This window comes from Pinus tabuliformis, chromosome 6 (assembly GCF_031772625.1).
Source record: "Pinus tabuliformis cultivar Carrire ecotype Pingquan chromosome 6, CPIR1, whole genome shotgun sequence".
Taxonomy (NCBI): Eukaryota; Viridiplantae; Streptophyta; class Pinopsida; order Pinales; family Pinaceae; genus Pinus; species Pinus tabuliformis.
The window spans coordinates 2010385702-2010413372 of record NC_142292.1 but is presented as its reverse complement, the minus strand read 5'-3'; the positions used below and the strand labels follow the sequence as shown (position 1 = coordinate 2010413372).

Below are 27671 nucleotides of genomic sequence, written 5' to 3'. Positions count from 1 at the left end.
TCAGTGATCTGCAGTTTAATCTATTTTACAGCAATGAATTACTAAGAAATGTTTTGCCTGTTTGTTGGGGTTAAAGAAATTAACACAAGATCCTCCAAGGATACTCCCATTGTTCTCCACTCCTCGGAAGTTGTTGGTCACAGTTCTCCAATCTGAATCCAGGTTTTCTCGCTCTGGTTTTCAGTTATATAGTCTTTTTCCTCTCTGCACTTATTATCAGGTTGACAATTCTAAAATGCTTGGTTTCCTTTAGAGCAGGCTTTTATATAATCATTTATGGCATAGTCTCCATATGTTATCTTTTTTTTAACTGGGTTGACCTGGTTTCCTTCTGGGCAGTTCCATATGATTATTTTGATTTATGACATGCATCTGTCATGGATACTAGGTACAGCATAGAATGCTCTCTCATGCTCTGTTGGGTTCCTTAGTTCAAAATGTTGACTGCTACTGCACCAGCCTAGCAGACTGTGTATCTATGTATCATATTTTAATTTTCTAATAGAATAGCTGGTCTTCCTTACAAAAAAATATATATCAATTACTGCACCCTATATTTTGGAAAAACTGTGTCCTCCCAGAATATGCATGAAGCTAAAATTAAGTATTTAGACAAAATGTAAGCAAGATAAACTATGATTTATATCCTACAAAAATGTGCCAAAATTCCCGGACATCTTCACATAAATTGAAGGTGAAGATAACTATTAAAATGACTTATTAGCAAGGAGCAAATATGCTCAAAAATCAAATAAAATGAGTTATCATAACTGCACCTATATTTCGTGCCAGAAAGTAAGATATCCCTGGAAAAATTCCAGATCTCTCGTTTATCCAGCACTCAAGCAAGTGTGATGGATGCTGTATTGAATCAGCAACAATCTTAAAAATGATATAGTATACAAGCAAGGATGCAGTTTGGAATCAAATGTTTGCATGAACTATGTTTGAACTTCGGACCCATAACTGAATCAATCAATTAATTTTCATTAATTTGAGAATCGATGCCGTGAAGCATTGTACCCAAGCATAAATTCTCCTCTGAACAGAGATCCCCTTGAAATCATGATCTCGAAGTTAAATCAGCTTGCTGTTCTGGAGTGCTTCACAAGCCAATCAATAATGGCGTCGATATTTGTGGAGTTCTTGCAGGAGATCATATAGCAGCAAACCTCTCTGTCTGTAATAGATTGAAGACCCCTGCAAATTTCATGTATTAGTTTTTCAGAAAATGACAAGATAAAGGCAAATTATCCCTATTACTTTGAACTAAAACTTGGGCTCCATGGAATAAAGTCGATGCAAATAGATAGAATCAACAAATTAGCTATTCCAGTTCGAGAACATGGTTCAGGCTCATAGATTTTATGAAATATTAAATAAGACTCACATCTGGTCAATCAACTCCTCCTTCGAGATGGCCTCAAGCTTATCTATTTTATTCCCAAGAACCAATAGTGGAATCCCATTTAAAGAAGGCTTGCTCAACAAATCATGCAGCTCACTTTTAGCGATAGATATGGTGTTCACATCGGCTGCATCTACAACGTACCTGCAAGAGTGAAAAAGGCCAGCGACAAAGACAACTTTCCATGAAAATAAATTACACGATAGGTAGGGTGTCCAGAACCAAAAACAAAAGTTTAGTCTTATTATAAATGAGTGTCAACAAAATTACGAGATACGACTGACTGTCTTGGGGTCAAAACAGTTAGTTATTAACAAAAAGTTACAACTAAATGAGGCTAGTAAAGGACATACACAATCACAGACACTCCACGGCAATAGCGTTCCCACATGCTACGAAACCTAGGCTGACCCCCAAGGTCCCACAGTTTGATGGTCACTTTTCCCTTGGAAACTTTTCGCATGTTAAACCCAACCTGTTTTTGAACACAAGAGAAAACCATAAAGCATTTACTTTACCACTAAAAACCAGAAACTAACTGGAATAAGAGTGCCCAAACTCAGATGAAAATACCAGGCTCCTCTTCTTTAATTCAAGTAGAAATGAAATATCTTTATATAAAAATCGCAAGGGCAATTAAACTAGACATTTTAACCCATGAAAAAAAGACAAGGAAACCAACACGAAAGTTCCATATCTATGGGATAATACATACAGTAGGGATCGTGTCTTCAGTGTACCCACCAGTCTGTAAATACGAAATATTGAGATGTCAATTACCACTGAAACATATTGAAAAAATTGCAATCAAAATATCCAAGTATATGCAACAACTAGGAAAACACCAACAATACTGACCGCCACGACATTTACAAGCGATGTCTTTCCTGCATTTTGAAGCCCTATCAAAGAAAGCTCCATTTCTTGATTGAAAAATAAACTGCATGAAACAAAAATTAGCATTACGATACGTCTGTGGATAACTAGAAGGAACTTGAAAAGCAAAAATAAAAATATCTAAGCTTTCTAGGACCCTGCGGGAACCTGACCAATACACACAAAAATAGAAATGTGAAAAATTAAATAAAACAATGCAACCTTGCCAACATGGCCTTGGCTCATTGATGAGGTTGACTGAGTAATAGCATTAAGCCATCCTCCAGGGACCCATTCTTGCTGTTGGTCTGCCCCATCCAAATGGCATATCGAAAAGGGATGAAGTCCAGGGCGAATTTGACAGAATAAAAAACCCTTAGACATGGCATCTAAGACAAAAGAAGTCTGTTTTGTGGTGAATTCCCTAACCCAGGGGCATTGTTTCTCGAAGCAACTTCCAGAGAAATAAATAAATATAAAGAAAAAGGAAACCTAAATTTGGAAAAAGAGGTAATCATAATCAGCTAAGAAATTGAAGTCTGCAAACATGTTAGAGAGAGATTTCAACAGGGAAAGAAGTATCTCAAATTATGCATTTTATTTAAAGCAAGTTGTATTAAAAGCTTGATTCACAAACATCAAGTTTGATGTTGCTATGATCTCCATCCATTACCTGCAACAGTAATTGAAGTACTAATTTTTGTATATCCACAATTACTGTAGAATACACTTTTTTGGTGCAATGCATTGTAAGAACTGATCATTTTCTATCAGTCTTTTAAGGCACATCTTGTTCTTTTTCCCAGTTCCAAATCAATTTTTTTGTTGTTTGGTTGGTTTTTTCAGCTCATACTGCTCCATCATTCTTATGCAATTCGATATGCCTTTGACGATCCAACAACCCTAATCATTTACAATGTCTCACTAAAATAATTTCCTCGCCTCTATATTTTATAATCACCCCTGGAAATGGCCATCTGAAATAATTTTGAAGTAATACTTCCAAAGAATCCTTTATGTTCATTTCCATTTGTAAAATACTCATTCTTAACAAACAAATAAAAATTAAAATAATAAAAAATTAAAACCTAACATCTATTATTAATCACCCTTGGTCATGACTCATAATACATCTAACATGACTTTTAATTGTTTTATGATTCGGATTGGATCATTATATTGTGTCATCCATCTTGATGCATTCAGAGTGGAAAAAGTGGAGGAATCAGCTCACGGGACTGTTTTTTTTTTTGGTGGGACCTAGTTTGGCAAAATGGGGTATGAACCCTTCTGGAAGGGTTTTGAGGCATCAAACAACGTTTTTTGGGGGTAAAACTTTGTTGGAAAGATCTACACACAGATCTTTCCAACGGCGCAAGAAGCGCGTCAATCGAAGTCCATATGCGAAAGTTATGCCACTCAAAAGTTGACCATCCTGTTTTCACCACTATGGTTTGAGAGGATGCCGTGTTAGCCCACAGTATTCATGGAAAAGGGGCTAGCCACTTGTTTGCGATGTAAAAGACTTTAGAGGAGTCTATATTGTAACTCTACTGAAGAGTTGATGTAGTCAAACTTATCCACTAGTAAGCTATGAGGCTATGTTATAACCGGCCCACTAGGAAGAAGAGGCATTCCATTCTTTCGAGAGCATTTTGTTCCATAGCTAAGCAAAGATAGTCAATAGAGATAGGAGGTAGAGCGCACAGAGAGGATTTGTGCACTATAACAGCCCACAAGCCACAAGCATTACTTCTTTGTACCTACAGCCATATTCCAAACAGAGAAAGAGAGCGAAGCGACCTTACCTCCCAGTTGGGTCTTCTCTTGAAAGGGTTTCCCAAAGCATATTTTGTGTCTTATGTGTGTGTGAGCTTATTTTGTCATTCTCTATTTTGTTACATAATTTCCCTTCACATGCATGCACTAATTACAGTTAAATATACAGATCTTGAAGTTTAATAATACTGTAATAGTGTAGAATTTTGGATTTCTCATATAATATTTTCATATTTGTTGTGAACTTGTGACGAACTGTCCAGTGGAATATCCACAACAGTTTACGAATCATTTGGTATCAGAGCGTGGTTCCTTTGGGTATTTGTGGAGTTTGCAAGGAATCTATATCGGCGGGGCCGAAAATCGTAAAACCTAATCATGGTCAACAAATCTATAAACAACCCTCGTGATCCTCCAAAGGTGAGGTTTACACCGCTGGAACAACAAGTCGCGGATATCAATCGCAATGTAAACCTCCTCATGGCGGCCCTAAATAACAAGCTTGGGATATTTGGAGAATATGGGGGTTCGAATGCAGAGGACAAATCAGAAAGAGAATTAGAATATCGGGGAGAAACGGAGAACCAGTCGAAGAAAAAACCCAAAAAAGATAAACCTAGTTCGCGTGTCATGAACCAATTACAGTCCCTGTTTAAAATGGAAGCAAAAGTCGATATCAAGCCGTACCATGGCAAGATCAACACTCTAAAGTTGAACCACTGGTTGCAGCAACTGGTGGTTTATTTTCAACGTCCATCAGATTGATGAAGGACAAAAATCTCATTTGCGCAGCTGAAATTGGAGGGCCATGCACTGACTTGGTGGGAGAGCCGCACGGAAACCCTAAGGTTGGAGGGAGAACCTCCAATGACTAAGTGAAAAAGATTTCAAAACCCTCATTAAGTCACAATTTTATCCCATTGGGTACGTGGAAGACCAGTAGATCCGGTGGCATTACTTCAAGCAAAAGCCAGGCCAAAGCGTGCAAGAGTACACCACGGAATTCAGAAAGATGGCTATAATATTAGGTATCTCTCCAAAAAATCTAGATGACTCCTCAAGTATTTGGGGGGTTTGCACAAGCCTAAATCGATGGATGAGGCTTGTGTACAGGCGCAATGCTTGGAAAACATAGGCCTAAAGGGAGTGCAATCAAGTGGATCGAAGCAGAGGGAGCAATAGGACGCTTCTAAGGAGGGGAAGAAGAAACAAAATGGAGGAAAAGATAAAAAGACACCAGCCACAGCACACCAGTCAAAAGATCATAGCAACCACTACAACATTGATGGTCATACAAAGGAGAAGTATTGGAAGTTGCATCCAGAGCTAAACCTAAAGAACAAGAAGAAAGATAATAAGAAGAAGAATCTCATGGCCACTAATTCGAGCAACCAAGTTGAAAGTAGCTCGAACGTGGATGAGAAGACCATTTGTACGTCAATGCAGAAGGAGGTGAATATGAGTAGCCTTCAGCAACAAGAAGAGAAAGAAATTACCAAACTTTTCCATATAAAGATACAGGTCAAGAAGACAAAGATCGATGCTCTGTTCAACTCAAGATCGCAGGCGAATCTCATTGCAACAGAGTTGGTCAAGAAGTTGGGGTTGGAAGGTTCGTGATCATCCAAACCCATATCCACTGGGATAGGTAAATAAGGATGCAGAGCTGAAGGTAACAAAACAATGTAAAATTAGATTTGTTATCAACGCTGATTTTATTGATGAAGTAGATCTAGATGTGGTTTCCCCTGATGTATGTGGAGTCGTGTTTGGGATTCCATACATGTAAATGTGAGATGCAATATGCATGAGGAGAGCTAACCAGTTTCGGTTCGTCAAGGATGGAAAATCATTCATCATCAACGGGCACAAAGGCAAGTCGAAAATTTCACTAGTAAGTGCCAACTGCCAACCAAGCCAAGAAATTGATTAGTTCTAGCAAGAAATATGTTTAATTGTTTTTAAGAGAGTCAGTCTATAGAGGATTCAATAACAGGCAAGCCATCCCTGGAGGTGTTGTTACAACAATTGGAGGAGTTTTTACAAGCATACAGGGATGTTTCCAAGAGCCTTAAGAGTTACCACCTAAGAAAGAAGTGGAGCACAAGATCCAGCTATTGTCAGACTCCCCCATTGCCAAATTTGGGTTGTACAGGCAGTCTATTATAGAAGCAAGTGAGGTGAAGAAACAGTTGTAGCCACTGTTGGAACAGGGTGTCATTCGACTGAGTACATCACCATGTGGCTTACCCATCATCATTGTGTCGAAGAAGGATGGGACTTGGCAGATGTGTATAGATTACAGGGCGTTGAACAAAATCACACTCAAGAACAGATACCCCCTACCCAAGATAGGTGATCTGTTGGATCAATTGCAACAAGCAAAGTACTTCACCAAGTTGGACTTGAAGTCTGGATATCACCAACTTCGAGTCAAAGAAGAAGATACTTGGAAGACTGCCTTCAAAACCAAGAAAGGATTGTATGAGTGGTTAGTCATGCGATTTGGCCTATGTAATGCACCAGCTACATTTATGAGATTAATGAATGATGTACTACGCCCTTTTATAGATTCATTTGTTATTGTCTATTTGAATGATATACTGGTATATAGTGCTACTTGGGAGGAGCATATTTCACATTTCACGTAGGTGTTGGAAACATTGAAGAAGCACCAGCTGCTAGCAAATCTCATGGTGTATCTGGGGTATCTGGGGTATGTTATCGGTGGAGAAGAACTGAAGATAGATCCTTCCAAGATGGAGGCCATCATGAAATGGACAGTGCCTACTAATGTTTCTGAGGTCAGGAGTTTCAATGGGGAAGCACCATATAGCGGAGGCGGCACTGCTCCACGCCATAACAGCAAGTGGCAAGAGTTTCCAGTGGGGAAAAGGTCAATAGAGGGCTTTCGAGGAGCTAAAGAAGAAGATCAGCCAAGCACCAATTCTAGCATTACCAAACTTGCAACAACCCTTTGAAGTGGAGACAGATGTGAATGGGTATGCTATGGGAACTTTCTTGATGCAGGGAGGAAGATCTGTATGCTACCATTCTAAAGTATTTCATGGGGCAAGGCTTAACTCCCCTACCTACGACAAAGAGCTTTATGCCATGGTGCAAGTTGTGAAGAAGTGGAAGCACTATCTGATGGGAAAGGAGACAGTAATCCACACAGATCACTAGTTGTTATAGTACTTGCAGGCCCAGAATAAGCTACAATAGACCAAGCATTGCAAGTGGATGGAGTTTTTACAACAGTTTCACTTGGTGATCAAGTGTCATAAAGGCAGCACAAACAAGTTGGTCAACATGCTTTCAAGGCCACCCACATCAAAGATCACAGCTTTGGGGACTCTTATGCACATGGAGACACTCACCCATGATGCATACAAAGAGACATATTCAAAATATGAGGACTTCAAGGAGGTGTATCAGCAGTTGCAGAGTCAGATTCATGTGCACAATGGCGACAGCACTATTGACTACCATCTCCAAGATGGGTTACTCTACAGGCTGGATAAGCTCTGTGTTCCTAAAGGTAAGTGATTGCAGCTGATTAGAAAAGCTCACAGCTCCAAGGTTGCAAGGCACTTTGGTGTAGGGAAGACCGTGGCAACATGCAGAGGTATGTGTATTGGCTCAAGATGCAAGAGCAGGTAGCTAGGTTCATAAGAGGATCCATGCTTTGTTGTACCGGCAAGCCTAGCAATAGGAAACAGGGTCTATATCATCCCTTACCTGTACCTACTCGTCCTTGGGAAAGCATTTCCATGGACTTTGTGGGAGGTTTACCGACAACCAAGAAGGGACGTGACTACCTATTCGTGGTAGTTGGCAGGTTCAATAAGACGTGTGTTCTAGTGCCCTGTAAAAAGACCATCAGCGAGCAAGAAGCAACAAACTTGTTCTTTGGATAGTTCTAGGTGCACTTTGGGATATCAAGGAGCGTCATTTCAGACAGGGATACAAGATTTCTCAGTGCATTCTGGACTACATTGTGGGAGAGGATGGACACAGTTGGAGATATCTACAACATTCCATCCACAGATAGATGGGCAGACAAAAGTAGTCAACAAGACTTTGGTGTAGCTTCTAAGGGGATACAACAAGAAGCATCCAAAGATTTGGGATGAAAATCTGGTATATATACAACATTCTTACAACAAAGCAATCCACACTTCTACAGGAAAGTCCCCATTTGAAACTTGTTTTGGATATTTGCCACCTTCACCTTTGGATATTGCACGTGGGCAGCAAGGAGTGAGGGAAGATCTTATAGGAGATGCTTTGAGGGCTGAAAAATTTATAGAGAAGATCAGAGAAATCCATCTATGGGTACAAGAGACACTGCAGAAGTTGCAGGAGAAGTATAAGGCTAGGCATGATCAGCACAAAACAAAGAAATCATCCAAGGTGGGAGACAAAGTATGGCTACAATTGAACAAGGAGAGGCTACAAGGGCCTGGTAAGAAAATCAAGGCTCTGAGGTATGGTCCCTTTGAGATACTGGAAAAGTTGGGTGATAATGCCTATCAATTCAGTTTACCGCCATATATGCGCATTTACTCGGTTGTGAATGAGGAGAATTTGAAACTCTATGAGCCTTCCATGCTAGATCAAGAAGAGGAATAGGTCCTACCTTCTGTGGAGAATTTGGCACCAGATGCTCAGGCAGAGTTGATAGAAGATACAGTTTCGCAGAAGAGGTTCAGAACTACAAGACAAGGACAGCATGACCTTTGGAAAATTGGATCGAAGGGATAACTTCCAGGCAAAGCTAAATGGTACACCAGAGAGAAGGTGGAGGAAAAATTTCCTCACCTCATTCAACAAAAGCTTTTGGGGACCAAAATCCTCTCAAAATGGGGAGGTGTGATCCGGATTGGATCATTATATTGTTTGCCATCCATCTTGATGCATTTGGAATGGGAAAAGTGGAGGAATCAGCTCACGAGACCGTTTTTACTGGCGGGACCCAGTTTGGCAAAATAGGGTCTGAAACCTTCCGAGAGCATTTTGAGGCATCAAACAACGTTTTTCGGTGGTAAAACTTCCATGTTATTCTACACACAAAGATCTTTCCAAAGGCTCAAAAAGCGCATCAATCAGAGTCTGTATGTGAAAGTTATGCCCCTCAAAAGTTTACCATCCTGTTTTCACCACCATGGTTCGAGATGATGTCGCGTCAGCCCCCAATATTCATGGAAAAGGGGCTAGCCACGTATTTGTGATGTAAAATGCTCTAAAAGAGTCTATATTGTAGCTCTAGTTAAGAGTTGATGTAGTCAAACTTAACCACTTGTAGGCTATCGGGCTATGTTATAACCGGGCCACTGGGAGGAAGATGCATTCACCAAGATAGCCAAGAGAGATAGGAGGTAGAGCACACAGAGAAGATATGTGCACTATAGTAGCCCACGAGCCATAGGTTTTACTTCTTTGTACCTGCAGCCATATTTCGAGAGAGAGAAGAGAGCGAAGCGACCTCACCTTCCAGCTAGGTTTTCTCCCAAAAACGTTTCCCAGAGCATATTTTGTCTTATGTGTGTGAAATTATTTTGTCGTTCTCTATTTTTCTCCATAATTTCCATTTGCATGCATGCACTAATTACAATTAAATCTACAGATCTTGAAGTTTAATAAAACTGTAATAGTGTAGAATTTCAAATTTCTAATATAATATTTTCATATTTGTTGTGACGAATTGTCCAATGCAATATCCACAACAGTTTGCGGATCACTTTCGATATCAAATTACATCTATTTTAAGCACAAATCTATCATGTGCCAAGAGGGACCAGATCTCTGGAAGTGCTACTTTAAACATCCTCCCATATGGGGTTGTAGAAAGTACGCTTGGTCATGACTCATAATACATCTAACATGACTCTTAATTTCTTTTGATACCAGTTTACATCTATCTTAAGAACAGATCTATCATGTGCCAAGAGGGATCAGATCTCTGGAAGTGCTACATTAAACACCTCCCATTCTAGGTTGCAGAAAGTGCCTTATAGCAGAACAAAGCATAATTATATCAATTTCCCTTGTGAATAATAATTTATAACAAGATAGCCCATGGGGGGCAGCTCAATTGGCAATCACCTTGTTATGAAGTACTATGTAAATCATGAGATTCAATTTTCAAATCTCCCGTGTTAGAAAATCAGAAAGGCAAAAAGATTTTCTTGTCTTGATAATTACTTGTGATTTTTTTGCAATCTTATTAACTTCTTTTATGTCTTCTTTTATTTTCTTATCATCAAGCAACTATCAAAACATAAATGCATGAAGATCAAAACAACAAGGAGACGGGATGTAGGCTCTCAGCCAGGGCAAAAACCCTCTTCTAGGGGAAAACCCAAAAATTCTCCTCTTCCTTTAGAACCAAATCAAATGAGACAACCAAAACTCTTTGAAAAAGACCTCCTCCAACCACCAAGTCAGCCTCCCAAGAAAACAGTTTTGCACCTTTGGCCTATTTTGTACCTTTGGCTCAGTTTTGTACCTCCAGCCTCTTCTGCACCTTTGGATCAGTTCTACACCTTCGGTCTGTTCTGCACCTTCGGCTCAGTTCTACACCTTCAGCCTATTCTACACCTTTGGATCAGTTCTACACCTTCAGCGTGTTCTACACCTTTGGCTCAGTTTTGTACCTTCGCTAGAAACTTCAAATGTGATAATCAAATTTGTCTTGGTTAAATACTCAAATAGGTTGAATGCATTGCTTATAAATAGTCTTTTTGTGGTAAAATTCCCTTTATGAAGCCGACTTGAAAAGAGGGCAAGACGACTTGGTGGAGTAATATATGACTAATTTACATAAAATAATTGTTTTTTCTTTGACATATAAGCCCAAGAAGGGTCTAGTACATAATGACAAGGACAACAACTTATGACACAAATCTTAGAAGCACTCAATGGGTGCTTTGACCTAGAAACAAAATAAAAAGAGCATGAAACCCATGCTTTATATAAATAAATTTTCTTTTCTTTTACTATAATTTTTCTTTTTCCTTCCTTTTACAAATACATATGAATTACATCATATCATGAGCTAGACAACAATTATGAAGACCAATACTAGTTAAATTTTCAACACCCCGTGGGTCAAACCAACCAAAAAAATAATTTGTAGCAACATAAAAAGACACTATATGTTGACAAGAGAACAAGCACAGAAAAGACAACTGTTAACAGCCAAGAGAAAAACAATAAGGAAACCAATAGAGAAGATTCATTTCCGAAAAGGATGACAATGGTCTCAAGGAGAATCATACATGCAATGCACATGCACAAGCCCAACAACTCTCCAAGCATTCTGATCACTTGTCTATCCTCACCATTATGGCTCTTTGAAGGAGTTTGGGGACTCCACAAAATCAATGTTATCAAAACCAATGGGGTCATACCAGAACCAACCAATCCAAACCAGTTCACCCCTTGAGGACCCTGAAGCATCTTGTTGACCAGACCAGCAGGTCAGTCTAGATGCTAGGCCAGCAGACTGGTTCAGATGTTGAACCAACCGAACCAGCCAGTTTTGGCCAGTTCCAACCCACACGAGCCCCTAACCCAGGAACCTGCCAACACACCATATCATGGAAATATTGAAAATAAAAGAAATATAAGTGGAATCAGCCATAGCTGGTAACATTAAAAAAAAAAAAAAAAGTAAAAGTTGACATTCTCCCTTATTTTTGCTTTACTATCCTTTAGCCTAAATTTTTAACATTGCCACTAATAGTTCCAAGATGTTTGAGAGTGGTTCCAGCCTCATCAGATTTCATTTGAAGAAATGAGAATTTCATATCTCATCAGTGTTCAGGAAACTTCACAGCTTTCAGGATTGCAGCATTTCAAGACAGGCAGGATTGTAACATTTCAGCAATGGATCCCAACATTTATGAGGGTGTGGGATTGCATTTAATGAAGAGCTCCAGGCCCTCTATGCTTCCTCACATTGTTGGTGTTAACTGTTGAACTAATATGTCATGACATTTAAAAAAAGGTACCATTCATTCAAGCCAAAACTATTGATGGGGCATGTTAAGCTTTATGCATTCATCTTGATGCTTGAATGAGCCGATGTCACCAAAATTGGAGAGCACTGAACTGAGAGATAATAAGGTCGATGAACTTGGATCCACAAGTAGCACTAATTACTAGTATCCCTCAAGGATAGAGGCAGAGGTAAAAGGTGCTACTAATGATAAAGATACCAATATAGGAGATGATTTTGATGATATGCATTTAATTGTCGTAGCATGATATTTTTCGAACTCTAAAGGCCATTTAGAGCCTCGATGTTTATGTATTTTACTTCAAATATGTATTGCACTTGATGACAGTTTGCTACTTACACCCCTACATGCTATATACATGAGCAAACTCTGTAATTGTTGTCAAATGGTTTGGATTTACATTGATGTACATGAATATAAATTAAATTTTGTATATTGTGTACCTTTTTAGTAGATCAATTCTCCAATCCGGTTTTCTAATCAGAGTTGGTCCAGTCTCTGTCTAACACTCAACCAATTCTGATTCTGATAACAGTGACTAAACTAAATCTGTCTTACAAGTTCAACGTCTCACATTTAGCATCAACGGAGGTTATTTTCACTATGTTAGGAGAGTGGAATCTTGTTCCCTGCTCATAGGTTGGTTTAGGTCAGATCTTCTATTGGGACATTGTCATGTGAATGATGAGCAAATTTTTCCAAGGTTAGGGGAGAATGATAGTGAAGGGTTGTAAAAAAAAAGAGCTTCTTTCGAGAACAGCTAGGGCAATCCAAAAATGAACTCTTCCATGGGATATGTACCTAAAGGAGTGTTAATGCTAATAGGAAAGTGTTGGACACCTAATCCATTAGGGTTGGAGTGGAGGAATTCCAACAATCATTGAAGTCCGAGACACCTCTTGGAAGATGAACACCAAGGGTCAGGGTAATGTGTATTAATATGTATATTTGGTTAATGAAATGCATCTCACAATTTATCTAAGTTTGTTTTCTATTCACGTGAGTTTAACATGGTATCAAAGCAGGTCCCTTCCTAGCCTGCTCAATTGTGTGAAAGCCACTAGTTTTGTGGCCTCAACCTAGGCACCCCCATCAATATTGTGCCCTTTCTTTACTTGTCAGTTCAAACTGTCAACACTGCAACTGAGCACTCTGCCTTCCTTGTTTGTCAGTTTTTGACCTGCACCAGACCATTCTGCCTATCAGCTCTGCCATTATGAGCCTGCTCTTTCTCTGCAACTTGGAAGCGTTCCCTCTGCTGTCCATGACCTACCTCTGTCGTTTCATTTGCTCCTTTCCAGCCATAACGCCTCAGTCTGAGCATTTCCTATTCTCACTTAAGCATCCCTCGAAGGAGCCTTTAAACATGCAATTGTTTGCTCCTGTTGTTGCTCATCTAGCTTTCTTTTCAAGCCCTGAAGTCATGAGACAAGAGAATTGAAGTGTTGAAGGACCTATTTTTGTCTCGTGTTGGAGTTGTATTTTTGCCACCCACACTGCAGGAGATTCTTCTGAGAAAGATATGTGCCACCTAACATTTTCCATCAGGATTTGGTCCTCACCAGACTTGGAGTTGACCCGAAGGCACTGCAGCTCATTCCCTCTGAAGGCTTACAATCAGTTTGATCTTAGCGCCAATTAGTGAATGCAGGATTTTCAAAGGCGCATATAACTTGAAATAAAATTTGGTTGCCAAAGAAAATGGCCTTCGCAATGCCTATAGGCTAACTGGAAAATAAGCTTATTATTCCTGGTGGCATTTACAAATTGGAAATATAGCAAGAAAACTGCCCAGGATACTACTGCTATGAAGGAAGAGTCGTGTTACTATCATTCATGTGATGCGTTAATGGACAGTAATTGATGCAAAAGCCTATTAGAGCTGCTCCTTTCAGCCACCATCACATCGAGGGCTTCCATGTGGACTCTAGCGAAACGTTGGAATTAGTTATCACTGCCATCATGGAGAGTCATGGACTGCCAAAAAAACGAGAAAACTGTGGTAATTTGCAAACAAAAATGACCCTAGCTACCTGTAGTCTTCCTATGTGTGGTAGCAATGGAAACACTCTCAAAAACACATGCATGGCAACATTGGCCAATCTCTTCTGCTCAGTCATCAAGGGTATGCCCAACTTCTGGAAAGTCTCAAGTAGGTCAAGGTCCACCTCATCCAGGCTGTTCTTCTGCTATTTCTTTTTAGGTTCAGAATAATAGCAAAGGTCTTGGAAATTGATGGGTGAGCAGAAGAGTCAAAGATTCGATGACATGTTAGAGTGGTGCAACAGAAGATTAAAAGCAAACATTTTTCGAGTGAGTGTTGTGTCCAGAATCTCCACAACCCAGACATATATTTCTGTGGTGAATATGCGGATTGGCAAGAGCATCAAACAAAGACATTGTTAGGTTGACCTGTAATGTACCTGAGTTTTATAGCTGGTTCAGTTTCAGAGTACAGAAGGTCACGCCAAGAGGATACAAGCTCTTGAAGAGCTTATCCTTTTGTAAAGAAAATGCATGGCATCGGTTGGGTTATTACCCATGATCTATTTGAAAGAATGGTCATTGTAGGCATGCATATCCACTTTCGATTGCGCTTAAGTTTACTTGTTGAGTTTTGTGGAGGCTCTCAATTGCTTTTATCATTTTCTTGCAAAATCCATAAGATAAGAGCTGAATTGGAGCCACGAAAGTGGGATTGAGCTTCTTGAGCCAATCCACCTTTTTATTTATTCGACAAAACAATCCTTGTGTATTCAAAGTATTGCACGTGCTCTCTAGCGTATGAAAAGTAGAGCTGCTCCAATACCCTTTTATTGTCATGCATTTCTAGTTGAAGCTAACACATTTCATTTTGTGAACTTGAGTTGTTAAGAAAATGGCTAGAATTGATAATTTATTAAGTCTCTGAACACTCTAATAATCTCTACTATGGACAATACAGTGAAAATTGGCAAGGCCACCCTCTCTGATATACAAACATGTTAACAAAATGCACAAGACAAGATTGAGTTTCCGCAACTTGAATCTCAGCTCCAGCGAGATGAAATACAGCAGAAGAATCATCATTTTGAAATGGCTCTTGTTTAGAACAATTCTCTTTTTGAGTTTGAGACTGACTCTCATCAACAACCAGCACTTGACCAGATTAGTGATGCCACTTTAGGAGCAAAATTACATGAAGATGCAAACGTTCAGCTTGCACTTCCTAAACCCATCATCAAACCTTCAAAAAAACTTATTAGCAACAAGCACAAGACCAGTCTTGGATACGAAAAACAAGTGTCATTTCACATTTCAAACAACTCTAAACCCGTCAAGTTTGAGTGTTGGATTTTGTTAAAATTGGCAACTAGGGCCAAACTCCATGCGGGTCACCTCATTTATGGCAGCTGATATTTTTCCTAGATTCCCCCTGTCGAGAGGTGTAGGAGTGATCTAAAGATCATCCGATTCAAACAAGTATTTAGGGAAATATGAATTTATTTGTAATTACTTGACAAATTGTCAAGGTCGGCCAGCAGTTAAGTGTGTGGCACTCTTGCCCAGCGTTGCATATAAATAGAGGAGAGGTTGAGTCATTATCTCAACTCATCTCATCCTCTCATCTCTTCCTTGTCTCTTGGGTATACAAAGGAAGGAGGACGCAGATCTCACGTGGGAAAGAGGACACAGCTAGGGCAGCATTGGAGGAGGACACAGTTAGGGCAGCAAGGACGCGGGAAGGTGCAGCAAGTGGTTTAGGCCTGCGTTGACCAGCATATTGCCTCCATTGACTGCGGCCTTGTGTGGGCAGCCTCTCCTAGGCTAGCCGAAGAGCTGAACAAGTCTGCGTTGACTGTTTGAGGGCACATTTATGACAGCGTTGACTGGTTAGGGCTGGCTGCAGTATGCTGTAGCATTCACTGCTGTTTTGACCATCTTACTTTGACTGTTTTGGGCTGCCACTACTTCTGTTGGAGACCAAGTTCTCCTAGGTTGTCTTGAGGACATTTTGGGAGCTGATTGATCCCTTTTGCTATTGTTGTTCAAGGGTTTCATTACTGCTGTTGTAAATCACTGATTAGTGATATTGTACTATCTCTCTCTCTCTATGCTGAATTATTGAAGATAAAAGAAGATTTGATCAAAGGGTTTCCCCGCATTGGGGTTTGTCCCTGGCTAGCCGCCACATCTGGTGTCTCTTGTCTTGGCTTGTTTTATGTCGATCTTTTAATGTTCTATCTGCACTTTACTTTATGTTTATGTGATTGCTAAACAGTGGCTAATAAGAAGAAAAGAAGTAAACTGCTCTAGGCATAGAACATACCATAATTTAACACTGTATCAGAGCTGAGGTGAAGACAAAGCCCAAGGAAGAGCAAGAGCAATCACCGAAGGCTGTTGAAGCTATCTTAAAGAAGTCATGGGGTCCTCAGCACACTTCTCGATCTGACATTAGAAGAGCACACTTCTCGATCTAACATTAGAAGAGCAGGAAGTGTTGGACCATGTGAGAGGCAGGATTGTTGAGCCTCCATCAAATGCATCCGCTACTGCTAGGAACAAATGGACCAAGGGAGAAGTCAAAGCACGGAAGATCATCTGGGACTCTATCGACAACCGCCTGGTGGCCTATGTTTCCGAGCTGACCACCTCCAAGGAAATCTACAATAGACTAGTGAGTTTATTTGAAGTTAATGATGCAAATCAAGTTTTGTTCCTTAGAAATAAGCTGAAGGAAATTAAGAAGGGCAAAGATGAGAGTATGCAAGCATACTTCTTAAGGACCACCGAGATCAAGAATGATCTCCTATCTATTGGGGAAGTAGTTCCTGACAGTGAAATGACACTCAAAACTCTTGGAGGACTGCCACCTGAATGGTATATATTCAGGACTACTCTTCTCAACAATAATGTAATCCCTGGATTTGAGGAATTGATGGTGAGATGTATTCAAGAAGAAACAAGGATGGCAGAGCAAGAAATGCCCGCACTTAAAGGCTATCCCTCTACCTTTTCTTCTCATGCTAAAAGAAGGAACAATTCTGGGGCTAAATCCAAAGGAAAGGCAGGACCAAAAGGTGGAAGAAAAGGTCAATGTTACAATTGCAACAAAATGGGCCACTATGCGAGGGAGTGCCCTGATAAAAGGGACTCACAACATGACGATGATCAAAATCGCTCTCAAGGCAATCAAAGGAATGGTAGGTCCAATGGCAGAGGTAAAAGAAATGTCGGAAATCAAGGAAAAGGACAACCCTTCAAGAAGGCAAGAAACTCCAAGTATGAATCTAACATTGTTAACAATAAGCAAGATGAATATTATCTACCAGCGGGTCCTCTCTACTACTGCTCCCCCAGACTCGCTGGAAAATTGGCTTATTGATAGTGGTGCCTTAAGGCACTTCACTGGTTACAAAGAAGCTCTCTCTAATTTGATAGAGAAGGAGACCAACCTGGAAATTGTTCTTGGGGACAACTCAAAATATCTCATGAAAGGCATACAATTCAAAATATCAGGGAAATACAATTCATTTACAAGATGTATTATATGTACCTAATCTCAAAAAGAACTTGGTGTCCATTTCGGCAATGGAAGACAAAGGCTACAAGGTGGTCTTCATTGATGGCAAGGTACGTGTATGGAAAAAGAACTTTAAAGATGCTTTCGCTCTTGGATTTCAAACTGATTCATTATATCAGGTCGGAGGAAGTCCATTGGGTGTCATGTCTTGTGACACATCTCTTCAGTTCGAACTGTTGGAAATAATACTGAGAGGGGGGGTGAATCAGTATTATCAAATTCTTTTCAATATACCTTCCTTATTTATACTTTGAATAATTCTTCAAATATTGAGCATTACTTTGTATGTAAGAATCATAAAATAATGAGCAGGAACAAGAAAAGCAAATAGTCACACAAAAGAACACCAGATATAAGGTGGAAACCCAATGTGGGTGAAAACCACCTGCTGCAATATGTCTCTATCTTCTTTTAATAAGAAACTCCTTTTACAATGATTTTGTACTGGTGCAGTCCTTTACCAGTACGAGGCTACAACCTGCAGAGAGCTACAACTCTCTCTCTCGTTTTCCAGTCTCTCCTGGAAGGGAGCTACAACCCCCTACTTCTTTTCTTTCAAGGACCACTTTTCATTAATTTTCAGACTGGATCCAAGAACATAAAAAAAAACCATCAACTACACTTGCATCATCAATCTCTGATTTCACCAAAGCCAACCCGCATACAGATCTGCAAATATTTCCTTATAACTTTACAGTTGTTCCATACATCAGACATACCCAGATCATAACATGTGTAAAATAAAACATGCATCAATAATTCAGACCCAGATTAAGCGTATGCCACATATCACAGATCAAAATCATATAGAGATACCACTATTCCAGCCTTAAGATTTTGACCCATCAATAGAACTTATCCTTCTCCTTACGCTCAGGTTCCTTCTTCATTCAAATCCAGATCTGCACCATAACCCAATCACAATATTCCAGATCTAGCACTTTATCAGATATTCAATAATTCAGAAGATGCTTTGTCAAATGATCTCCTTCCTCTTTTATAGCCTTAGTCCTTCCTCAATACCACGGTCCAAAACCATAGGATCAAAAAACTGTTGGACTAATACCATGAACCAACCATGAAAGTGCGTGAGATCAACACTTTTGGATGCAATACCACGGGCCAAAACCATAGGATCAAAAACTGTCGAACTAATACCATGAACCAACCATGAAAGTGCGTGAGATCAACACTTTTGGATGCAATACCACGGGCCAAAACCATAGGATCAAAAACTGTCGAACTAATACCATGAACCAATACTTGGGATCAACACTTCTGACGAGGTACCATGGTCCAAAACCATAGGTTCAAATACCAAGGACTAACTACCATGGACCAAAGGTAAGTTCTCCAACATATACGCGTTTTTCCTTGCATGAAAGTGCGTGAACTTTTTCTCTACATGCAATACCACGGACCAAAACCATAATAAACCAATACCACGAACCCAATACTTGGGATCAACACTTCTGACGAGGTACCATGGTCCAAAACCATAGGTTCAAATACCAAGGACTAACTACCATGGACCAAAGGTAAGTTCTCCAACATATACGCGCTTTTCCTTGCATGAAAGTGCGTGAACTTTTTCTCTACATGAAATAAACTTTTCTCTGCATAAAAGTGCGTGAAATTTTCTCTACATTATAATTTATTATCTGAGATGAGTGGGTTGCCATCAAGTACAACATATGTATCATAATGCCAACACGAACTATGGCATCGGAGGTTTGCTCACCTTCATTATAAAGCTCTACCCGATGTGAGAAAAATGGTGACCGGGATGCCCGAATTCAGATTAGAGCAAGAAGGTGTATGTCCGGGATGTGCCGAAGGAAAGCTCAAAAGGGGACCATTCCCCTCAAGCCAAAGCAAGACCTTCGATATATTATAGTTGGTTCACTCAGACATATCCAATATGATGCCTGTGAACTCCTTGAGAGGATATTTATATTACCTCACTTTTACAGATGACTATTCTCGCAAGACTTGGATATACTTCTTGAAAAAGAAGGATGAAGTGTTCACTTGGTTTCGTCACTTCAACGCCTTGATCGAGAATCAAACTGAAAAAAAATAAAAAAAAATAAAAAATAAATAAAAAATAAAAAATAAAAATAGAAAAATCGAGATCTTAAGGACCGATAATGGGACTGAGTATGAATCCAATGAGTTCCATCAAAGAAGCTGGCATTAAGAGGGAGACTATTACACCATATACTCCTGAGCAAAATGGTGTGGCAGAAAGGAAGAATCGTATGATTGTGGACGCCATCCATGCTATGCTCCATGATCAAAGACTTCCAAAGTTTCTATGGGTTGAAGCTACAAATACCGTCGTACATGTACAAAACCGATGCCCTCATCAAGCATTGGGTTCTAAGACTCCCAAAGAGATGTTCACTGGTAAGAAACTTGACATATCTCATTTTAGAATTTTGTAAGTCCTGTATATTTTCATGTGCCGAAGGAAAAAAGGAATAAAATGGGTGCATTTGGAATGAAAGGAATCTTCGTGGGCTATAGCGAAAATACTAAGGGCTATAGAATCTATGTGGCTAGTCAAAGGGAATTCGAGATTAGCCATGATGTCACCTTTGACGAAGATATGGCTCTTAACAAAGTTGACAATCTTCCTACTCTAAGGGGATCTAAAGAAGTTGACACCAGGGAACCGAAGGAAAAGGAAGATGAGACGATGCCCAATGTGGAAGAATCCCCCTCCGCAAGAGCACTCCTCTTCTAGAAAGAGGCCTTCATGGCTTAGGGGGACACTTGATGATGTTGAAGGGCACATTGCACCTAGGGGAACCTTCCGGGAAAGTAAGAAACGGACCAGGTATCAGGGATACTTGACCATCATGAGCACGATCATCCAAAATGAGCTTTCATCATTTGTAGAAGTTGTCAAGCATCAAGTATGGAAGGATGCTATGACTGAGGAATATGAGTCCATCATGAAAAACGATGTCGAGATGTGGTCCCCAGACCTCAGGACAAAGCAGTTGTCACTTCGAAATGGCTTTACAAGACAAAGCATGCAGTTGATGGAAGTGCGGAAAAGTATAAGGCTCGTTTTGTTGCTCCTGGCTTCTCTCAGAAGGAAGGTATAGACTATGACGAGATATTTGCACCTATTGCCTGATATACCACCATCCACTCGATCATAACCCTAGTTTCTTCGCAAGGATGGAACCTACATCAGATGGATGTCAAGCCTGCGTTCTTTCATGGTTCGATCAAAGAGGAAGTCTATGTGGAACAACCCGAAGGATTTGAGATTCATGATCGACAATCTCATGTGTGCAGGTTGAAGAAGGCCCTCTATAGGCTGAAGCAAGCACCCCGAGCGTGGTATGAGAGGATCAATAGCTACTTGATGAAGCTGGGATTCACTAGGAGTGAAGCCGACCCTAACCTTTACATTAAGGTTGAAGATGACAATCCTCTTGTACTGGTGTTGTACGTTGACGACCTCTTTCTAACAGGGGCAAACCCTCTCATTCACAAATGTAAGAGGGAGTTGGCTTTTGAGTTTGAGATGAAGGACCTAGAACTGATGCACTATTTCCTAGGACTAGAATTCTGGCAGAAGCCAAGGAAAATTTTCCTATCTCAAGGAAAATATGTGGTGAAGATATTAGAGAGATTCGGTATGGTGGACTGCAAGCCTGCAACTACCCCGGTGGAGCTTGACTTCAAGAAGTTAAGCAGTAGTGTTGCCGGACCTGTTTTACGAAATGCTATCGAGTATCGTCAACCGTCGGAGCATTGATGTTATTGGTGAACTCCCGTCCGGATATATGCTTTGGAGTCAACACATTGAGGCAACATATGGTTGAGCCTCACCACACACATGGGATTGGTGCCAAGAATCTGTTGAGATATCTTCTTGGCACAATCATTCATGGGTTGAGATACATTGCCGGAGATGTGGGACTACTTGGATATACATATGTTGATTGGGCAGGCAGTGTGGTGGACTGAAAGAGCACTTCCGAGTGTTATTTCTCTTTGGGATCTACCTCGATATCCTGGATGAGCAGGAAGCAGAAGTCGGTGGCTTTGAGCACCATCGAGGCAGAGTACATTGCTGCTAGTATGGCCTCTTGTGAGGCGGTCTGGTTGCGAAAGCTCTTCAGTGAGCTGTTTGGATTTACATTGGATACCACCGTGATCCTGTGCGACAACCAGAGCGGGATTCATTTATCAGAGAATCACGTATTTCATGATCGCTCCAAGCATATCGATATCAGGTACAACCATATTCGGGATATGGTGCAGCAGGGAGCAATCGAGGTCCAACATATCGATACAGATGAACAGGTCGCCGACATTTTGACGAAGCCCCTGAGAAAGGTCAAATTCTTGACTTTCCGAGAACGACTTGGTGTCATTCAGAGACCCTCTTATGAGGTTCGAGTATGATGTATTGAGCTCTGGGAGCTCCAGGGGGTGTGGGGTACTTCTTGGAGCGACATGTGACCATAGGGCGACTCACCATCCCCTGGTGGTGCACTACGTACAAGGTGAAAGGTTCAACCTTCCCCTGTGACACCCCGTGGCGACTGTAGGACTGGATGATTAGTTCTCCTATGGGCCAGGATGATTAGTTCTCTGTGGCGACGAAAGCTATTCAGTGAGCTGTTTGGATTTACATTGGATACCACCGTGATCCTGTGTGACAACCAGAGCAGGATTCGTTTATCATAGAATCATGTATTTCATGATCGCTTCAAGCATATCGATATCAGGTACCACTATATTCGGGATATGGTGCAGCGGAAAGCAATAAGGCTCCAACATATCGGTACAAATGAACAGGTCGCCGACATTTTGACGAAGCCCCTGGGAAAGGTCAAATTCTTGACTTTCCGAGAACGACTTGGTGTCGTTCAGAGACCCTCTTATGAGGGTCGAGTATGATGTATTGATCTTTGGGAGCTCCAAGGGGCACAGGGTACTTCTTGGAGCGACATGCAACCACAGGGCGACTCACCATCCCATAGTGGTGCACATACAGGGTGAAAGGTTCAACCTTCCCCTGTGACACCCCGTGGCATCTGTAGGACAGGATGATTAATTATCCTATGGGCCAGGATGATTAGTTCTCTGTGGTGACTGTGGAACAGGATGATTAGTTCTCCTATGGGCCAGGATGATTAGTTCTTCGTGGTAACTATGGAACGGGATGATTAGTTCTCTTGTGGCGACTGTTGGACAGGATGATTCGTTCTCCTGTGGACAAGATGATTAGTTATGTTGTCGAGGCATCCTACCCATGCAGTCTGGGACTCATGAGAAGTACCTCTCATCTGATCAATGAGCAGGGAAATGGGGTTAGGGACCATAGTAGTACTATCGATGGACACATCGTTGTATCTATTGTACTCCCTATTCTAGGATGACCTCCATTGATCTGGAATCAATGATACTGATCTGGAATCAATGATACTGATCTAGGATCAATGATACTGATCTGGGATCAATGATACTGATCTGGGATCACTGAGAGTGGTATGACACACTCTGACACTGACTTCGGGTCGGTGGAGGATGGTATGATACATCCTCGATCATTTCTTCTTCTTCATAGTTCGAGCAGAGCAGAGGAAGGCCAAGTTGTGCAAGGTAGTGCATTTGATGGCTGGGATAGAAGCGACGATCAGACAGATTGCAGATGGAGTTCTCCCTAGTTGAGAGGGAGTGTTAAAATTGGCAACTAGGGCTAAACTCCATGCAGGTCACCTCATTTATGGCAGCTGATATTTTTCCTAGATTCCTCTTGTCGAGAGGTGTAGGATTGATCTAAAGATCAACCGATTCCGACAAGTATTTATGGAGATATGAATTTATTTGTAATTACTTGACAAATTGTCAAGGTCGGCCAACAGTTAAGTGTGTGGCACTCTTGCCCAGCATTGCATATAAATAGAGGAGAGGTTGAGTCATTATCTCAACTCATCTCATCCTCTCATCTCTTCCTTGTCTCTTGGGTATACAAAGGAAGGAGGACGCAGATCTCACGTGGGAAAGAAGACGTGTCTAGGGCAGCATTGGAGGAGGACGCAGTTAGGGTAGCAAGGACGCAAGAAGGTGCAGCAAGTGGTTTAGGCCTACGTTGACCAACATATTGCCTCCATTGACTGCGGCCTTGTGTGGGCAGCCTCTCCTAGGCTAGCTGAAGAGATGAACAAGTCTGTGTTGACTGTTTGAGGGCACATTTATGACAGCGTTGACTGGTTAGGGCTGGCAGCAGTATGTTGTAGCATCCACTATTGTTTTGACCATCTTACTTTGACTGTTTTGAGCTGCCACTACTTCTGTTGGAGACCAAGTTCTCCTAGGTTGTCTTAAGGACAGTTTGGGAGCTAATTGATCCCTTTTGCTATTGTTGTTCAAGGGTTTCATCACTGTTGTTGTAAATCATTGATTAGTGATATTGTACTATCTCTCTCTCTGTTGAATTATAGAAGATAAAGAAGATTTGATCAAAGGGTTTCCCCGCATTGGGGTTTGTCCCTGGCTAGCCGCCACATCTGATGTCTCTTGTCTTGGCTTGTTTTTTGTCGATCTTTTAATGTTCTATCTGCACTTTACTTTATGTTTATGTGATCGCTAAACAGCGGCTAATAAGAAGAAAAGAAGTAAACTGCTCTAAGCATAGAACATAGCATAATTTAACAGATTTCTTGAGGACATCTCATCTTCACACACCCACAACTACTTCATATTCTCATATGCCAACATTGTGATCGAATTGGCCATGTGAAAGATCAGCGTTTTGATCTTCACCCTTGTGAACATTGTGGTAAACATACTCATCATTCAAACAGATGTTCCAGAAACAAGACTCTTGCAAGAAAAAATATTCACCTTGCTTGGATCGCTTATTGGCAATGGTCTTCAACAGCCAAGAAGGTATATCAGTCATAATGAAAAGTTTAATCTCAATTATTGACACATCTTGCAGTGGAGGTATCTTCATCTCCTCACCTTGTATTTGATGGGGGGAATTGATGATCATCTACCAGCTTCAAAGAAATATCAAGCAAGCTACCAAAGCCTAGAGCAAGACAGACATAGCCATAAGTACGATTTGGTTGGTCGCCTGCCTTAGACCACCACCTACATAAGACTTCGGTTTCTGCTACTCAATACATCAGTTTGTGGTCATCTTCAAACCATCGCCAGGGAGCACTTCTACTTCCTAAAAGACTTTAGCTTCTAGCCAATTTCAGAAATGTACCAAGCATTGCTTTGAGCCTAGTTCCAGAGTTGGTGGTCAACCTTAAACCACCACCAATAGATACTCCTCTTGGCCTTGGCCATCTACCTTTGGAAGAGCCTCTACTCATCTAGATCTGAAGGTTCTGCCACACCTTTCTCAGCAAATTCTTTCAGCCCAAACTCGTCCAACCAAAACAATATGCAAACCTTCCAAACACCAAAATTTGAGGTCCCATCCAATCTATCATGCTCTCTCAATCCTAGTCTTGTGTGACTTGTCATCTTTGAAGACTATGTGTTGATTGATCTCTGTTCACAACTTTGATACCATGTAGAATTTCCACGAAATTCCGATCTGCTAATATGAACAATCTAATAAAACAATTTTTCTTTTGACATAGACTCAGAATTTCTCTACCAAATAGCAGTGGACTAGAACAAAAATAAAAGGCACAATTTCACACAATAAACAACACAATTTTCTAGGGATCCCAACAGGGAAAATTGTCGCTTGATGAGAATTTTATTGAGGAAATACTAAGCAACAAATCTTTTACAAATAACCATGCTTCAATAGAGAACACAATTTGATCTCCCAGCCTTAGTCTAGGCTTGAAACAACCTGAAAGATGTTCATCTTCCTCCTGTTATGCGCACTAGATGCTCCTATTTCCCAGCGCAAATCCTTAGGAAATAAGGGCCTTAGTCTAGACTTGAAACAACCTGAAAGACGTTGATCTTCCTCCTGCTATGCGCACTAGATGCTCCTATTTCCTAGCGCAAATCCTTAGGAAATAGGCCCCTATTTCCTAGCATTGGCTTGAAGAGGTTTTCCGTTACACCAAAACCCGCAGGCTTTGGTAAACATTCCAAACCAGTAACTAGAACCCCCAGGGTGGAAATTACGGATTCCATAGAGGTGTGGTGATTCTTCCAACACCCCCCCCTCAAACTCAACTCGGGGGAATCGAACCTGGGTCCAAGCTCTGATACCATGTAGAAATTTACAGGGTAAGTTCCTCAGACAGACACCAAAGGACACCACTCACAAACAGATCACAGATCAATACACCAGTATTCTTGACGTGGTTAAAACCCTCAAAGAGGGAAACAGTCCACGGCCTGAGCCAACACGGCCACTTCAGACAATTTATTAATAAAAAAATGAAAATTTACATAAGCTTCTCTCATGAACGGTTACCCTACAAATGACCCTCCATGCTCTTTAAATAAAGATCATGGACCAATCGGGTGTTAAGCCACGCATCAAGTGTCGGTAGTACCAAGGAGAGAATGAGTCGTCAGATCACTACATATCGTGATCGTCGGATTGTAAGTTACAAAAGTACATAGTAAAGAAACACACTTTACCTAACTCTACACTAGACCAAGTTATACTTAACTATTTCCTATGTCAGAATATCCTAACAGGTTTATTTATCTCTTTGTTTTTTATTACCGGATCTACACCTTTCATTTCTGCGTATGCTCTTTGCCCCGCGACTCTGTGCGATCTGGGCAAATCAGAGACAGAAAGGAAGTTTTTTCTCTCATGCATATGCTCTTTTCTGCCGCGCCTTAGTGTGATCTCGGAAAATCAGAAACATTGAGGAAAATTGTTAGTTTCCAAGTAAATCTAACTTCAAACCATAAGGTTTGTTTTTTGTATGTCCGTTTTGGGTTTTGTGGTTTTGGTTTTGTAGGCAAAAAAGAGCTTTCTCAAGACAGCACGCACCCCAAAGCTTCGGTGACTAAAAAAACCCTTCCTCTTTTCCAAAAATTACTAACCTTTTAAACTAGCTCACTTGGTCCAAAGTTACTTTATGAGAATAGAGGTCTTGAGTTCAAGTTTTTCTTTTTGTTGAACTAATTAGATTAAGTTTGGAAAGGAGGCGAATTTTTTTTTAAATATAACATTATCATTCATTTCCACACATTCCTGCACTTCGTCGGCATCTTCAACAACTTTTCTTCAAAAAACCATATCTTCTTCATCCGGAAGTCGTTTTCAAAGCCATTTTTTTAATCAACCTAATTTTTCAAGATCTTTCCATTGGAACACTTAGTTTCAGCATCTATAGCTTCAGTTTCTGTTAAAATGGAAAGTCCATGCGAAGTTATTCTTCACAGCAACAACTACTTCCAATGGTGGTCCTACATTGTGGATTTACTTAGAAGTAAAGGTCTTTACAAAATAGCCTCTATAGAAATTTCTGTTTTCCCACCCCGGTTTTCAATTTCTCCTTATTTCTCCCATATAGTTAAATGCCCTTTCCCATAACCATACATTTAACAAGCTGGAAAAAATAAATTTGCTGAAAACACAAATTCTGGAAATTTTACAGAATGCTGGAAATTGCAGAAATAAAAATCAGCAATAATAAACAGCCATTAAAACACATTTAAACACTGAGATTTTTGGTCAATGTGACCCTGGAAAAACCCCCTACAACTCTTGAGGAAAACCAGTTTGAGAGCTCTTCTTTGTTTCTGGAAAATGCCTTTTTACAGTAAGAGAAATATTCAGCAAAAATCAGCAAGCAAACTTTTACAACTTATCTCAGCCTTGCTGAAACTCCTCCCTGCTGAAACTCCGCTCTGTTGAAACTCCGCCCTGCTGAAACTCCGCAGCTCACTATCCAGAAATCTCCCTTGCTCTCTTGCTCTCCTTCTCTCAATCTGCTCATGAAAGAATGAATGGCCTTTTCCTCATTTTCCTCCTTTAATCTAAACCCCAAATGACTTTTGGGTGATCCAAGTGACTTTTGGGTGATCCCTAAAT

General features: G+C 40.6%; 1 protein-coding gene across 1 annotated transcript in view; it reads right to left on the bottom strand.

The window, feature by feature from the left end:
* Positions 1 to 620: 620 nt before the first annotated feature.
* LOC149267320 (ADP-ribosylation factor-like protein 8b) overlaps positions 621 to 27671 on the bottom strand; it is an 86648-nt gene continuing 59597 nt past the window's right edge. The window contains exons 2-6 of the mRNA XM_089432251.1: positions 2267 to 2348; positions 2124 to 2156; positions 1762 to 1883; positions 1391 to 1552; positions 621 to 1200 (exon numbers count right to left, since the gene is read on the bottom strand). Coding sequence (XP_089288377.1) covers positions 1083 to 1200; positions 1391 to 1552; positions 1762 to 1883; positions 2124 to 2156; positions 2267 to 2348 — 517 coding nt within the window. The 3' untranslated portion in view covers positions 621 to 1082. The remainder of the gene's footprint in view (positions 1201 to 1390; positions 1553 to 1761; positions 1884 to 2123; positions 2157 to 2266; positions 2349 to 27671) is intronic.